At 41.3% G+C, this 16,116-nt stretch overlaps 1 protein-coding gene across 1 annotated transcript; it reads right to left on the bottom strand.

Annotated features, from left to right (window-relative positions):
• Positions 1–1,588: 1,588 nt before the first annotated feature.
• On the bottom strand, positions 1,589–3,577 carry LOC136711004 (protein FAM200A-like). The gene has a single exon (XM_066686950.1). It carries the CDS (start codon positions 3,575–3,577, stop codon positions 1,589–1,591), a length of 1,989 nt encoding a protein of 662 aa, XP_066543047.1.
• Positions 3,578–16,116: the final 12,539 nt, after the last annotated feature.

The raw sequence follows: 16,116 nt of genomic DNA, 5'->3' as shown, positions 1-16,116 counted from the left end.
GCTGTAAATGGGTATATTTGACACGTTTTGTAAAATAAATAAATTTTATTACGTTTTAAAACACATTATTAAGTGACATTAATTATTTGCTAAATAATGAAAATAACATTACACATGACCACATTTGTGTGGCTATGTAAATGATATTGTGTTATAAAGTTATCCAATAGCGAGCATAAAAATCTAAAAACAATTAAAACATCGTAAAACACGTTGTTAACCACATTACATATTTTTTGCAAATTGTAGAAATTCCACGCTAACTTACATGTTAATGCTTCTTTAAAAGGATATTTTAATAAATATACAGACTCAATGTTCAGTCATCTCATCAGTAAGGTTAATATTGAAAACAAACACAGTTTTTAAAATCAATTGTATTTAATATAAGGCATCACGGTGGTGCAGCAGGTAGTAGTGATGGGAATTTTGGCTCTTTTTGGCTCTGCCCTTCATAGAGCCGGCTCTTTCGGCTCCTAAATGGCTCTTTGTTTTACCACTTATTTCCACTGGTACAGAACAATATTACCTACATTTTACATGACTATATGGACAAAATATTATTGTTCAATATTAAAAATAAATAGTGTTGCAAGACCAATTGTTTTTATGGCTGTCTTGTAATAACTCACTGATTGCACTCACACATTCAATTGTATAAATAACTTTAAATTTTTATTTAAACACCTTATTAACAAATCACTTGTAAACTCTGAAATATAGCCAATGGAACCCAAAAGGTAGGTATTACAAAATAACTTATTAGATTAAATAATCATCCATTTCTGGGTAATAAACAAAGAGTCTGCAAAGTGCAAAACAGCAGCATTCAATGGTAGTGATTAAAACAACCACAACTGTCAACAAACATTTAACTGATTTAACATATTCTTAATCTATTTTTTGGAAGGCAGAAGTGTCCAAGTGTCTCAGCTTGGGGGGTTAGAGCTTGCTTGTTGTTCTCTGATTGGTTGAATGACAAGCCTTAGAAAAAAATGGCTCGGTCTTAGACGGGAACCGGCTCTCATCGTTCACTTACAAGAGCCGGCTCTTTGAACCGGTTCGTTCGCAACCGACACATCACTAGCAGGTAGAGTCGCAGTCACACAGCTCCAGGGACCTGGGGGTTGTGGGTTCGATTCCCGCTCCGAGTGACTGTCTGTGAGGAATTTGGTGTATTCTCCACGTGGGTTTCCTCCCACAGTCCAAAAACACAGGTTGGTAGGTGGATTGGTGACTCAAAAGTGTCGTGTGTGTGAGTTGCCCTGTGAAGGACTGGCGCCCACTCCAGGGTGTATTCCCGCCTTGCGCCCAATGATTCTACGTAGGCTCTACACCCACCACGACGCTGAACTGGATAAACGCTTACAGATAATGAATGAATGTATTTAACATTTGATATCGTGTTTTATATATATTGTAGCGTCTACCGCAGTGTTTTTCAAACTTTTTTCTGGTGACCCTCATTTTGTCCATGATGTTTTCACGTGACCCAGGCAACATATATATATATATATATATATATATATATATATATATATATATATATTTCTATAAATGTTTACTAAAACACAAAACAAAATTAACTTTAATGAGAAGGATGGGCCTGTTTGCTATGTATGATCTGGTCCCATTGTGGTTGACAAGAAGAGAGGGCAACACGCATATCAGCACTAGCTTTCAGTCGGTTTCTCAGCTTTGTCTTCATCTGAGTTAGAACGGAGAATCCCACTTCGCACAAATATGTTGTTGTGAAAGGCAGTAGTAATAAAACACTTGTTCTGCTGAGCAGTGGGTAGTCACCCGAGAGGCCAATCCAGAATTTTGATAATTTCTCATTTTTGTAGAATGTTTTCAGGGTGCTGTCACATGTCAATTGAAGCATTTCTGACTCCTCCAGGGGGGTTAGATTTAATGATGTTATTGATTCTGGGGTTTCAAATTCAAAAGAATTTTTCACCCACCGCTTGTTATAAAGATCATCAAACTTCCCAGGTGGAAAGTAGTGCATGAAATTTTGTGCCAGTCCTTCCAGATGTGCTTTAATAAGGTGTGTCATGTCAGCAACCACTTTCTTTGAAACACACATTTCCTCTATGTGCTTGTTCATTTTGGGAAACATGTAGAAAGACTGGGATTTGATTCGAAGTTGCCACAACTTTACTGACTTCTGAAAACCTTGAATTTGTTCACAGTGTCTGAAAAGACAGTCATGTCCTTGAAGTTTTAGGTTCAGTTCATTTAGGATGGAAAAAATGTCAGCAATGTATGACACAGTTAGCAGCCATTTCTCTTCAGAAAAGAAATCTGCAAGTTGTGACTGCTTTTCCAAGAGAAAAGTGTGTACTTCTTCTCTCAGCTCATAAATTCTGCTGACCACTCTACCCTTCGACAGCCATCTGACATCCGTGTGAAAAAGAAGATGCGTGTACTGTGCTCCCATTTCAGAACACAAGCTCTCAAACAGACGTCTGTTGAGAGCACTGCCTTTGATGAAGTTGACAATTTTTACAACGTCCTTCATGACTAATTCCACCTCTGGTGGCATTCCTTTAGCTGCAAGTGCTTCACGGTGAATAAAGCAGTGATTCCAAGTAATATTCTGGGCTGCCGCGTCCTTAATCTTTTTAATGACGCCACTGTTTTTCCCGGTCACGCAGGCTGCCCCATCGCTGGTCACACCTTTGCAGTTACTCCAGTCCAGCCCATGAGTTGTTATATATGAGTTTAATTGTTCAAAAATCTGTTCACCTGTGGTTTTTGAGGGCAGTGTCAAACAGCAAAGCAGATCCTCAACAAATTTGCTTTCCCAAACGTATCTCACATACACCAACAACGTCGCGCATGCAGAAATATCAGTGCTTTCATCCAGCTGAATAGCAAAATCTTTGGCTGTTTGTAATCTGGATATTAACTGATTTTCCAAATTCTCTGCAATATCCTCAATTCGCCGTGACACAGTATTATCACTGACAGGAATCGCTTTAATTTTTTCAGCAGCCTTCTCATCTAGGACTGTGCTCACAATGTCAAGTGCAGCAGGTAGTATTAATTTTTCTGCGGCTGAATGGGGCACTTTTTCTTTTGCAACACGATATGCAACTTTATATGATGCTAAGAGCAATTTGTCATTGTGTGACAGCACCCTACTTAGCACCTGTGCTGACATTTGCCTTTCTTGAGCCTTCCTTTGGAAGAACGACAGGGGTTTATCCGCCAAATCATCATGATGGGTGGTTAAATGACGTTGTAACTTTCCCGGCTTCAAACTTTCGTTCGCCAACTTTTCACCACAAATAAGGCACATTGGCTTATCATCTTTACTTGCACTGGGACAGTTTACAAATCCAAACTTCAAAAATCCATCTTTATAGACCCTAGCACTCATTTTTTGTTTTTTCTTTACTGGCTCAACAGCAACGCGATTAGCTTGTACGTCACTGCCGTCTCCTCTAGAACATTCTCCCGTTTGCTCTTCAAGATTGCACACCTTTTCAGTTGTTTCTGGAGCCACTGTCTCAGTCTGTCGTTTTTTGGAAAAGAACCTTTCAATGCTACCGGTAGTTGGCCTATTCATTTTTCAATACCAATATTATTCTGAATAAAACTTTTAAACAGCAGCAACTAGGCTCAACATATCTGAGCTGCAGCACTGTTATAAAGCCCGCACTTAGGGGGCGTTCGTGATGTGACTGTTGTGAGCCTGTGAAAAATATATTTATTTTAATTATTTATTAATTTATTTTTGAGCGACCCATTTTTTTTGGCTCACGACCCATCCAAGGGTTTGAAAAACACTGGTCTACCGGACGCTTCGAAAGAATGGTCGAGAATAACTTGAATTCTTCCACTTTAATGAACTGAAAGCAGTTACTGTTGGCCGTAACCACGCTAACCAAAACAGGCTGGTACAACTCTCTCGCTGCTTTTCAACTAACAACAACAATGGTCAAAAGAACTCTCTCTAACTCACTCCCCTTTCTGCGCACACACTCCGCCCTTTTTCTCATCCGCCAATCACATGCATACTGTAATTCACATACATCTGCATTTCACATAGTCCATAACACAGAACATTATTGCAGGATCGCTACACTGCCCCCCCCCTCACTAAGTCTCTCGTCCCGAGAGACTCACATAAAAGTCACTGAGATGGCCCGGGGCCCTTTTCTTTCTCTGGGGCCTCTCGGGGTTGAACACACAGGGCTGCTGCTGAACAGGGAAAGAGTCTTGGGGTGGAGAAGGCTGTGGGGAGTTGAAAGGTGCAACAGTGAGCGGTACTTGGGGAAAGGGCAAAGGTTGTCGATGAGGGTGTGCATCACCTCTGTATGGGGCCAACCTATCCCGATGGAGGGCAACCCGTCTACCCTTAGGCATCAGCTGAACCCTATACACCACCTCACTGATCCTTTCCAGAACTTCACAAGGCCCCACCCAATGACAATCTAACTTTGGGCATCTTCCCTTCTTCCTCTTAGGGCTGTACACCCATACCAGATCCCCAGCCCTGAAATCTTTCCCCTTTGCTCTCATGTCATAGTTCCTTTTCTGTCTTATGCCCGCTTTCCATAGCTGGTCACGAGCAAAAGCATGAGCTAACTCCATTCGATCCTGGAGTCTCCTTGCATACTCCAGTCCAGGAGGAACTGCTGGTGTCTCTGGAGTTTTGCCAAAAGCCATTTCTGCTGGTATCCGCAGCCTTCGCCCTAGCATCAGAAGAGCAGGTGTGCATGAAGTGGAGTCCTGTACCGCAGATCGATAAGCCAACAGAACAAGAGGGAGGTGCATATCCCAATCATTCTGATGTTCAGCAGTGAGGATGGCAAGCTGTTTCGCCAGTGCCCTGTTAAATCGCTCGACCAGTCCATCGCTTTGCGGATGTAGTGGGGTGGTCCTAGTCTTCTGCATGTCCAGTTGCTCACACATAGCAGAGAAGACACCAGACTCAAAATTTCGTCCCTGATCACTGTGAAGGACCTCTGCTGCCCCGAACCTGGAAAACATGCCCTCTATCAGAGCATCTGCAACAGTCCCCGCCTCCTGGTCTTGTATGGCATAGGCCTCTGACCATTTGGTGAAATAGTCCATAGCAACCAGGACGTAACGGTTGCCCTTGTCTGTGCGGGGGAACGGACCCATTATGTCTACTGCAACTCTTTCCATCAGGGCCCCTACTGTCAACTTTTGGAGATGGGCACGGGACTGGTCTGGAGGGCCTTTGTGAGCAGCACAAGGGTCACACCTGCGACAGAAATCATCAACATCCCTCCTAAGCTGGCCCCAGTAGAAGCTCTGTCGTAGTCGTCGAAGAGTTTTTGAGACTCCAAAGTGTCCTGCTCCTACAGCTCCATGACATGCCTTCAGCACCCCCTCTCTAAGTGCCTTTGGGACCACTACTTGCCACCTCTCCTCCCCGGTGGCTGGCTCTTTCCAAGCCCTCTAGAGCATCCATCACCCGGAGGGCTGCAAATTTCTCAAAGAGTCCTTTAGTAGCAGGAAACAGCGAGCCACCTCATTCCACTGTGATTTTTGTTCTGATTCCACCCACTGCAGCACTGGTTGTAAGTCTGGGTCTCGCTCTTGTTGTACTCTCCACTCCACAGGGTCAACCACAAGGGTCACTCCACAAGTCAGTGTATCTCCGACACAAGTGGGGGCACTCTGCTCTTCTGAGTAGAGCTTATTCTCCTGGGCCTCCCTTTTTTCACAATAGCGGCAGTCGTCAGAGGCACAGGGACGTCTGGGCATGGCATCTGCATTGGCATGACGAGTCCCTGCTCGGTACTCCACCTGGAAGTAAAATGGTGCCAGTTCTTCCAGCCAGCGTGCGATTTGGCCCTCTGGCTCTCTGAAGGACATCAACCACTGAAGAGCTGCATGATTAGTCCTGACCGTGAATGGTAGGCCACAAAGATAATACCTGAAGTGTCTTATATATCCCTGCGTGTGACACAATAGCGATGTTCCGCTTTATTGAACGTCTTACTAAAGTAGGCTACCACTTTCTCCCCCTCTTGACTCACTTGGCTCAGCACCGCTCCCATCCCCACATCACTGGCATCCGTGTCCAAGACAAATGGCAAGTTGGGGTCTGGAGGTGTGAGAATAGGAGACCTTATCAGTGCTTTTTTTAGACAGATAAAGGCCTGCTCGCACTCTGGTGTCCATGCAAACTCACTGTCCTTCCGTTGTAAGTGGAACAGGGGTGCAGCTATGCAAGAAAACCCACGCACAAACCGCCTGTAGTAGGAGGCCAGTCCAATGAAACTCTTCAGCTCCTTCAGATTCGACGGGGTTGGCTAGTTCTTTACAACCTGCACTTTCTCCTCCAAAGTGCCTATGCCCTCTCCTCCAATCTTGTGTCCAGAAACTCCACTTCCTTCCTCATGAAACAGCACTTGTCAGGGTGGAGTTTCAGGCCCGCTGCAGCTATCCTCTGTAGAGTCTGTCGGAGGGACTCTAAAGCGGCCTCGAAGGAGCTCCCATGAACCAGAATGTCATCCAAATATACTAGACACTCCTTCCTTGGAATGCCAGCCAACACCTTTTCCATCAGCCGTTCGAAAGTAGCTGGGGAGTTGCACAGCCCGAAACAGAGAACACGGAACTGCCATAGCCCTCTACCAGTGCAAAAAGCCGTCTTGGGTTTAGCATCCGGACTGAGGGGCACCTGCCAGTACCCACTGCGTAGGTCCAATGAGGAGAACCAGGACGAGCCAGACACCAAGTCCAGTGATTCATCGACACGAGGCAGTGGGTATGAGTCTTTCTTGGTTACTCTATTCAACGGCCTGTAGTCCACACAAAATCTCATCTTTTTGCTCTTTTTTTTGTTTACCATCACCACCCCAGAGGCCCAGGGGCTGTCAGATGGCTCAATGATCCCATTCTGTAGCATCTCTTCTACTGCACTGTCCGCAGCTGCCTGATGGGCGAGGGGAAGCCGGCGAGGACGCGTTCTGATAGACTGTGCATCTCCAGTGTCAATTTCGTGCTGCACCAAGTGTGTCAGGCCCACCTCCCCCTCAGTCAGGGCAAAAATGTCTTTAAACTCCCACAGTACTCTCCACAGCTCCTCCTGCTGCTAGAGTTCCAAGTTGTCACAGCTCATGCCCCATATCTTCCGTATTGCCGCCATTCTATCTACCCCTCCCCCCTCTGTATTCTGGTCACAGGACAGAGGAAGCACGTTAGTTGCAGGCTGGGGTGCGGAGAAAGGAAAAGTTGGAGAAGAGGCATGGAAAGATGGAACTAAAGTTTCTGTGGCTCCTGAGATCACAGGGTGGGGGCATTGAATCTGTGTGGGGTGTGTCAGCAGCCCTAAGAAAGTCCAGTCTTAGTATGCAAGGGTGCAAGGGTCTTGGACTGCTGCAACCCATACCCCAAAATTCACTGACATTTCCCCTACCCGAATAAGGACCTCCCCTCTACCAAGCATGGGGGCTATCTCCCCAGTCACTGACTTCAGTTTCACAGCAGTAGATTCCAACTGAGTTTCAACTGGAACCAAATCGGGCCGGATCAAGGTCACAGTGGAGCCTGTGTCGACCAGCGCCACGCAGGGAGTGCCTGCCAAGGAGATGGAGACATGGCAACAATTTCCCACATGCGTCCAGCCCACCACTCGCACAGCCTCCGCAATGTCTCTTACTTGTGGGGGAGGTGGAGCCCTGCTCCCCCGATCCCTTACTTGAGCTCCGTCCACTAGAGGTAAGTGGGACACAGGGGCAGGGGTCTGCGTCGTCCCATCTACACAGACCCCGGGTCGTTTCCCGGACCCCTTACTTGCTTGGGGCACTGCCTGCTGATGTGACCAACCTGACCACACACCCAGCGGGCCACGGCGAGGGTGAGTGCCACCGCGCAGTGGTTGTAGCGACACTGCCCGTATCAGTTCAGTTAACTCAGCAGCCCATGCCGGTTTCTCTTGACCTGCACTCTCCTGAACCACACGTCTTACAACAGGCCCAGTCCAGACTTGGTCGCTCCCTGCAGCCGCTCCCACAGCCTCTCTCTCTAAAGCCAGTTCCAGTGCCTCCTGCAACGTGTGCGGATGTGCCAGCTGCGTCTGTATGCGTAGTTCCCTGGGAGTTATGGCCCGAATGAACTGGTCTCTGGCTAGCTCACTTTGCACGTCCGCTGACATGTGAGGATAAGCTTTCCTTGTGAGGGTTTCAATCTCATTAGCCAGTGCACGCAATGGCTCCCCGTGTAGTCTCTGTCTGCATGCTAGCTCTGAACGCAGAACACTGGGCTGGTTACACTGTCCAAAACGCCTCCTCAGAGCTCCTACTAAAGCCCCATAATCATCCCTTTCGGCCGGGCTTAGCAGTAGCAAGCAAGTAAGGGCTTCATCAGTGAGGCACAGGGCCAATCTTCAGCCCAGCATGAAAAGCTTCCCAGTCCGCCCTACCTGAGTATTTTGGCGTTTTCATCATGGGCTGATTACAACATGTGACACCATTTTCGTTTCCTCTCAGCCGCGTGTCACTGTGGACTATTGTTTTCGTTCCCCCGTGGTCCTCCGCACTCCTCGAGCTGAATCCGGCCTCGGTGGCTAGCTTCCTGGCTGACTGTCTCACTCAAGCAGCCTGTTCTGAAACAAGGCCAGAGTCTACCACATGTCCTAAAGCACCCGCGTAATCAAAGTCCACCAGCTCTTCCTTGACATACAGACCGCGTAACTTGTCTCTCCGTGCCGCCATCCCTGTCACTCTTAGCGCCACAACTAGCCAGCTTTTAGCAGCCTAACTCCAGTTTCTGTTTCACTTCTGACACCAATGTAGCGTCCACCGGACGCTTTGAAAGAATGGTCGAGAATAACTTGAATTCTTCCACTTTAATGAACTGAAAGCAGTTACTGTTGGCCATAACCACGCTAACAAAAACAGGCTGCTACAACTCTCTCGCTGCTTTTCAACTAACAACAACAATGGTCAAAAGAACTCTCTCTAACTCACTCCCCTTTCTGCGCACACACTCCGCCCCTTTTCTCATCCGCCAATTACATGCGTACTGTAATTCACATACATCTGCATTTCACATAGTCCATAACACAGAACATTATTGCAGGATCGCTACAATATATATCAGTGGCGGATGCTGGTCTTTCAATGAGGGGAAGCTCAATTTCGGCCTACATCATAAAATGTGTCGGTTTATTTATACGTAAATTCTACCCTCTGTTCCTTTTCAACAAAATGATCTGTGACCCTGTCGTACCAACAAGGCGTCTTTTCCAGGGACTTGACTAGTGTCTTCTCAATGGCCGGCAGAGCTAGGCTGCTTAAACGCCCTTGGCCCATGTGAAGTGTGTCCGCCTGTGAGTGATTTGTGACGGTGGAGGGGCTCAGCAGCACCCGCTAGAAACTGCGATAGAAGTCAGAAAGAGTGATAGAAGTCAGTCTCCAAACACAAGCAGCTACAAAAAACCCACCAGAAATAGAAGCTCGATTTGTCGCTAGTCATTTTTAACAAAGAAAATGTCGCTAAGAGGATTAAGAAAATCTGGTTCAACGCAGAACAGAATGAAAATGTAATGCTCCCTCGAATCTTTACACCAAAGGGTCGCTGTTTCGCTCATTTCGCTGTCAATCAAAAAGGGATTCAGCCTCAGACAGATCATCCAATCATCATGCAGAAGCTGAGCGTCCGTGCCAGCCGAGGCCAGCCCACTGCCCCATAGACCCCCAGAGACGCTGCTTAAATCACTGTGAAAGCTGCAGGAATGATTGAGAGGAAAGCCGCGTCTTTACCAGTGATAAGAAGCTGATTCTGAACAAAAGTTAATCGCGTTGTAGTGCATATTTTTATTCAATGATATGTACACACAACAGTATATATTTGATCACTTATTTTTGACATTTTAGGGGAAGCTGAGCTTCCCTTGCAGTCTTAGAGCAATCACCACTGATATATATATATGTATATATTTCAAGTTTTAATACTTAGAGCTGGGCGATATGGACAGTAAATCATAACTCTCTATATATGATCAAACCTCAAAGGAATAAAACCTGACAAAAAAAATCACTGTAAACAGATATAAAGGAATACTAGTCCTGATGTATCATTTCAACAATTATTGTCAGTCCCAAAATATTCTAAGCATTGAATAAAACTACGTCCATATTTTAATTGTATGCAACAATTTAACATATAGAATGCAATCAAGTTGCATTTGGATTATTTATCATATTAACACATTTTTTTTTCATACAACTGTCATCATTACAGCTGTCATCTTATAATCAGGCTTCCTTACAAGATAGATACCACATTCGACAAAGGTATGTAATGAACAAACTATAGTTCCTTTTCTTGAAGTACGTTTAAGTAATCTCTCATGTATGCATTTATTTTTTTTCAGAAACCCAACATTTTTTAAATATGAAATTTAGGAACTAACATAAATATGTGGAGTGCTTACTGTTCTGTTTTTCACACATTTTATTTAATTTACTGTATGATGGTCTTTCAATGATGATAATTTTCATAACTGATTAGCTGGTCCATTACAAATTCAAATAATATACCAATCTGTAAACACCAATCTAGTAATAATGTTACATTCAACAAAACTACTCACTCATTATAAAAATTACAAGATATAACTATTTGTCACCTTATTCATGTTTTAATAAAAAAGGCTTTTATCAAGAACACAGCAAGAACACAGCAACAAAGACAGGACCACCTGCTTGATAAAAGCTTTTTTTCCTATATTTCTATATTTTTCTATTTTTTTATTCTATATTTATTATTCCTCCATTATTGGAATATAAACTACATAGTTTCTATGTGGTTGAATACATCATGCAATGATATTATTGATCACAAGTTAATAGTTCAGTCATAAGCCATGCTAGATTTGGATATCTAATTTTTAATTAGTCCACATTCAAACAATGAAATTTTTTTTTAAACTCTCAGTTACCTAAACTGTGTTTGTGTAGAAGTGTAGAAGGCTAAAAAAAAACACTAAAATTATCTGAGCATGTCTTTGTGCTTTAGCATACAAGCTTAATTGCATTTAACTGAGCAATTTAGACCAAGTGTCAAACTGCAGTTCACCCTTCAGGCACCGCTATTTATTCTATCCAAACTTAGATAAACTAAAACAGTCAGCTGGAAAGCAGTATGATGATGGGAGAAATCAACCTCATTACCAGTACTATTTATTTAAAGAACCATACCTAAGAACTTTGATCAAATGTTAAATCTTAGATATGTTATGTTATGTGTACACTTACCTGCTGTCCAAGTGGATGGTGGCACTTTTGTGCGCATCCTCTACAATCAGTATGGTAATCCTAGGAGGAGGGAGCACCCCAGTAAGGAAAACGTTAGAAAAAAATGTAAAAATGTAAAATTAATGTTAATAAAAGCTGCTATTTTTGTTTTCCAACAAAGAAAATTATTATACTACTGAAATATAGATATTACCATTTCTGAAAAAAATAAAAGAAACATAAATTTAACCTGAAATTTTCAGCTTTATGTAAAACATGGGCCATCCACAGCAACACTGTTCTCTACCATTATTTGTACTTATTTTCACTTACTAAATCAAGGAAAAATCATTTGACGAAGGCTTGTGAAAAGTAATACTAGACATTTGCTAGATATTAGATTTTTAAAAAATAAATTTCAAGAAAAAATCCATACCATAATATCAACGTTAGTTTGCCATAAAAATAGGTTGTTAAAGCAATTTGCAAGTGTTTATACATTTGGAAGATTACTTCCAAATTAAGGATAGTAAAAATAAAATAAAAAAGATCTACTTCAGGTTACAGCTAAGAATTCAAGTGATTGTTTATAAAGGCACTGATATTAATTCATTTTATTTGCCTTTGGATTAATTGGCTACAATTTAATGGGGATTTATTGGCCAATAAATCTGAAAAGAGCAGTGCAAATATGCACATGAACTTAGTGTTGACTGTTTCTATGACGACAAAAGGTGAAACAAACTTTTATATTCATGAGATTTACATTCACTACAGGAAATGCAAAAGAATAGTGTCTTGTGGTAAAACAGCATATACTAACTATTACTAAATAAACCACAGAATTTAGCATATGGAAGCATATCAGTAGAAAATTTAATTAAAAATGCAATATGCAAACTGGCAATGTAATCTTAAGTTTGAATTAAAATTTCCCACTCAAGCTTTAGCTTAAAATTAATTTTCAAATTCAATAATTCTATTTAAGGTGACTCAAAAGTGGTGTGAGTGTGTGAGTGAATGTGTGAGTGTGTGTCACCCTGTGAAGGACTTGGCGCCCCCTCCAGTGTGTGTTCCTTCCTTGCGCTCAGTGATTCCAAATAGGCTCCAAACCCACTGTGAACCTGAATTAGATAAGTGGTTACAGACAATAATTGAATGAATGAACAATTCCATTTACATTAGCCATTTTGTAGACTTCTACTGATATTTCATTTACACTGAGATTTGAAAGCTTTATGTGTATCTTTATTTAAATCAATTAACATGTTTCATGTGATCATGCAACAATTGTGTCACAACGGCAATTAAATGCAAACCCGAGCAGATTGCATTTTCTTTTTCGCAGCTTTCCACCTGAGTCATCCATTCAGGGCTAGACCAACAACATAATTTGTGGACAAAAACATGGTGGTTGAGGAATTTAAAAATATGATTGAAAATTTTCCAGTCCACCTTAAACCATTCAGTAGTTACCTTCTGGCACGTCAATACAGCAAAATGATACAACTGCACCATTTAAGGTGAAACAGAACATTTAAAAATGAAGTTGTAATTTTTTTCAAACATAACCACGGTGGCTGAGGACTTAAAAAATTAGGCTCAGCTTCTTTGTGATGACCTTTTTATGGTGAAATGGAAAATTAGACACAGAAGTTGACCCTAATTTTTAACAAGCATCCACGTTTTTTTGGCCACACAGTCCATTAAACACTTTCTCATGGAGACATGTATAAAGACATAAGGGTCGTTAGTGGCTCTGTTTCTCTCCTTCACTTACTCTGCTAATTTAAGGGTAACTCAACTTGTGTGATGTTGGCTCCAGAATGATTGGCTGAAGGCAATGAAAATAAAAACTTTCTTGGTTTGCATATTTGGAAGCATTTGCCACAGACTGAGTACAGTGGCAGTGATAATGTAAATTAAATAAATAAAATATTTAAAATAAAAATTATTTAACATGGGCGGCACGGTGGCGCAGCAGGTAGTGTCGCAGTCACACAGCTCCAGGGGCCTGGAGGTTGTGGGTTCGTTTCCTGCTCCGGGTGACTGTCTGTGAGGAGTGTCTGTGTATGCGTGGGTTTCCTCCGGGTGCTCCGGTTTCCTCCCACAGTCCAAAAACACACGTTGGTAGGTGGATTGGTGACTCAAAAGTGTCCGTAGGTGTGAGTGAATGTGTGTGTGTCTGTGTTGCCCTGTGAAGGACTGGCGCCCCCTCCAGGGTTTATTCCCGCCTTGCGCCCAATGATTCCAGGTAGGCTCTGGACCCACCGCGACCCTGAATTGGATAAGCGGTTACAGATAATGAATGAATGAATGATTTAACATTAGAATTTGGTCTTGGTAGTGAGTTGGAAATTACATTTCAAATGCACTGTCACTGAAATGTGCAAATGCGCATTAGGTGAATACATTTTCAGTTACAATTCTGACAGTTGATCACATGAAAATCTTTTATTTAAATTGGGAAATACATTTACATTTAGAACATTCAAAGCATTCATTCTGTAAGTCAACAAAAGTCCAAATTGCAAACTTAAATTGAATTACTGAATTTTAATTTGAATTCTGGGCACAAATTTGCATGTATTACTGAGAAATTAAAATTCAAACATAGGATTATATTGCCATTTTGCATATTTTCATTTTAATTTTGCAGCTTATATGCTTTCACGTTAACAGCTATGTGAATGATTTATTAAAACGTGTTGGGGATTTTAAAAGCATCTTATAATGAATGAATGATTCTTAAATTAATTTTAAGAATCTTAATGAGCAGAGAGAGTGCTTAATGCAATGCTTGCTCTAAAAGATAATCTTAAGATGCTTTTGAGAATCTTTCCCAGGTTAGTCAGTCTTCTTGTGATATGCAAGATGAGCCACAATCAAGTACCAAGTACTTTTTCTCTATATATATTATAAACTGCTCCAACTGGAAATATCCATGTCTCACGCTATGGATATTACATAGGACATTCCAAAATGCGCGATTGTCATTAAGGAGAGATCCAGTTTACATGAAAATGTTAATGAATATAAAATGCATTATCATAGTAATTACCAAATGCTTGTTCCGAGCTATCTGCATTCAACAACCTGTGGCCCACAGACTCTCACTGATTCTGATCCAAACACAAAAATAAACACACAACCACAAATTTCCTGGCTCAAAGGAAAAGTTTTCCTTTAGATTTAGCCTAGAGGTCGGTTTATTAAGAGCAAATTTTACACTGTATTGTGATATTCAATATTGTGATATTGTAAATGTGCTCATAGTAAATGTGTCCTGGTATGGATTCATTTAGACAATGGATTTATTTAGACAGTATGACTACATTAAACAAGACCATACACATTTAGTACACTTCTCTAACTTGAGTTTGTAAAAATTCTCATAAACTAGATGGAGAAAAAACACATAGGAAAGAAATATGAGCATTAGCATATATCTTCAGACCATTCAGCTATGTATATTGCGAAAAAAGCTTGTTCTATTTGGGTGTGGAGTGGTCATGGCTAGGTCCCAGAGGAGTTTTCAGAGCAGCTGTCCAAAATCATTGACCAAAGGAGATTCAAGGTCTTCTCAAACCCACCCACCCTTGAAACCTGTGCCAAAACTCAGAAGGAAAGGCATGAAGCAGACTCTGGAGAGATTCCAGAAGCAAAAGACCTTATCATCAAGATCCAAAAAAAATAAATAAATAAAAGCATAGACTGGCAAACTGCAAATGAAATATATAAAATAACAGCAAAGAGTAAAACATAACTGAGAATCTTATATAAATATATATTTTTTCTGTTTTGCATACACAACATATACTTTCTCCTCCTAAGAAATATGTTTACAGATTTTATTATTTTTTGTAGAACATTAGAAACAAAATTAACTCTATACATCACAATAAGAACCTTCTCTTCCTTTTACAGAGATACATTTCAGTGCAATTTATATTAAGCCCTGCACACTTAAACACACAAAAGCTTTTGCTCAAAATATTCACAAATGCATTTTTTTATTTCAGACACATGGGTGCTGGAGCACAATATTTTCCAAAATGGTAATAATAAAAATGTGGTCCCTGATTTTGTACAGTATATATGTTATATCTTAAAAAGTTTAAATGTTTAGCTTGATTTTTTTTTCTGTAAGTACAAGGGTTGTTTAGTGTTGGGAGTGATAATTTTGTGATTCTGGTCTAAACTACCCCAATGGTAGAGTATTTATGGCAAAGTTGTATCATTAGTGGTTATTGTAACCTGAACCAGAAAACTATGTTGCACTGAAATATTTTAATATGCTTACTACATCATGTTTCAACAAGAATATAATTAATTAATATAATAAGTGTGGGTGTGTATATGTATTTATTTATTTTTTACTTAGGATACTAATCTAGAAGCGTCTTACATGAGGAGAAAAAAATTAACATTATTGAATTGATGGAGGATGACCAGCACAACAAACACTTGTGAACATGGCCATTGCAGCAGTGGTAATGGAAAGTCTTTGATTTCACCACAGCCTTCATGATGCATTTTGAACAGTTGTATGCACTGAGCTTGAAATATCCAAAGGGACCATCATAAACATTTAAGGCAATTTAAAACATCTTTGTTGGATTCTGCAAGCCAAGTGTGCCTACAGAGCTCAGTCCTTAAGAAACAAAGTCTTCAAACTATAGATAGTATAGTACCTATAGATAGGTAGTCACCTGTGTGAAAGGGTTACTGTTAGGTTTTGGGTATTTTACCCATATTTATCAGTGTGGAGTCCTTCAATAATTCAGTTTTTTTTTTGGAGAACTGTAGTGGTGCAGATTTGGTAGCTGCACAAATCTGGAACTGGATTAAATTAACCCCTTTAAAAATCAGTACAGTTTATCTG

This window comes from Hoplias malabaricus, chromosome 12, assembly GCF_029633855.1.
Source record: "Hoplias malabaricus isolate fHopMal1 chromosome 12, fHopMal1.hap1, whole genome shotgun sequence".
NCBI lineage: Eukaryota > Metazoa > Chordata > Actinopteri > Characiformes > Erythrinidae > Hoplias > Hoplias malabaricus.
The sequence above is the reverse complement of the archived record's forward strand: the minus strand, read 5'-3'. Positions and strand labels throughout refer to the sequence as shown.

Bases quoted from the DNA above. Each gene is read 5' to 3' on its own strand.
- LOC136711004 (XM_066686950.1), bottom strand. From the start codon at position 3,577: ATGAATAGGCCAACTACCGGTAGCATTGAAAGGTTCTTTTCCAAAAAA.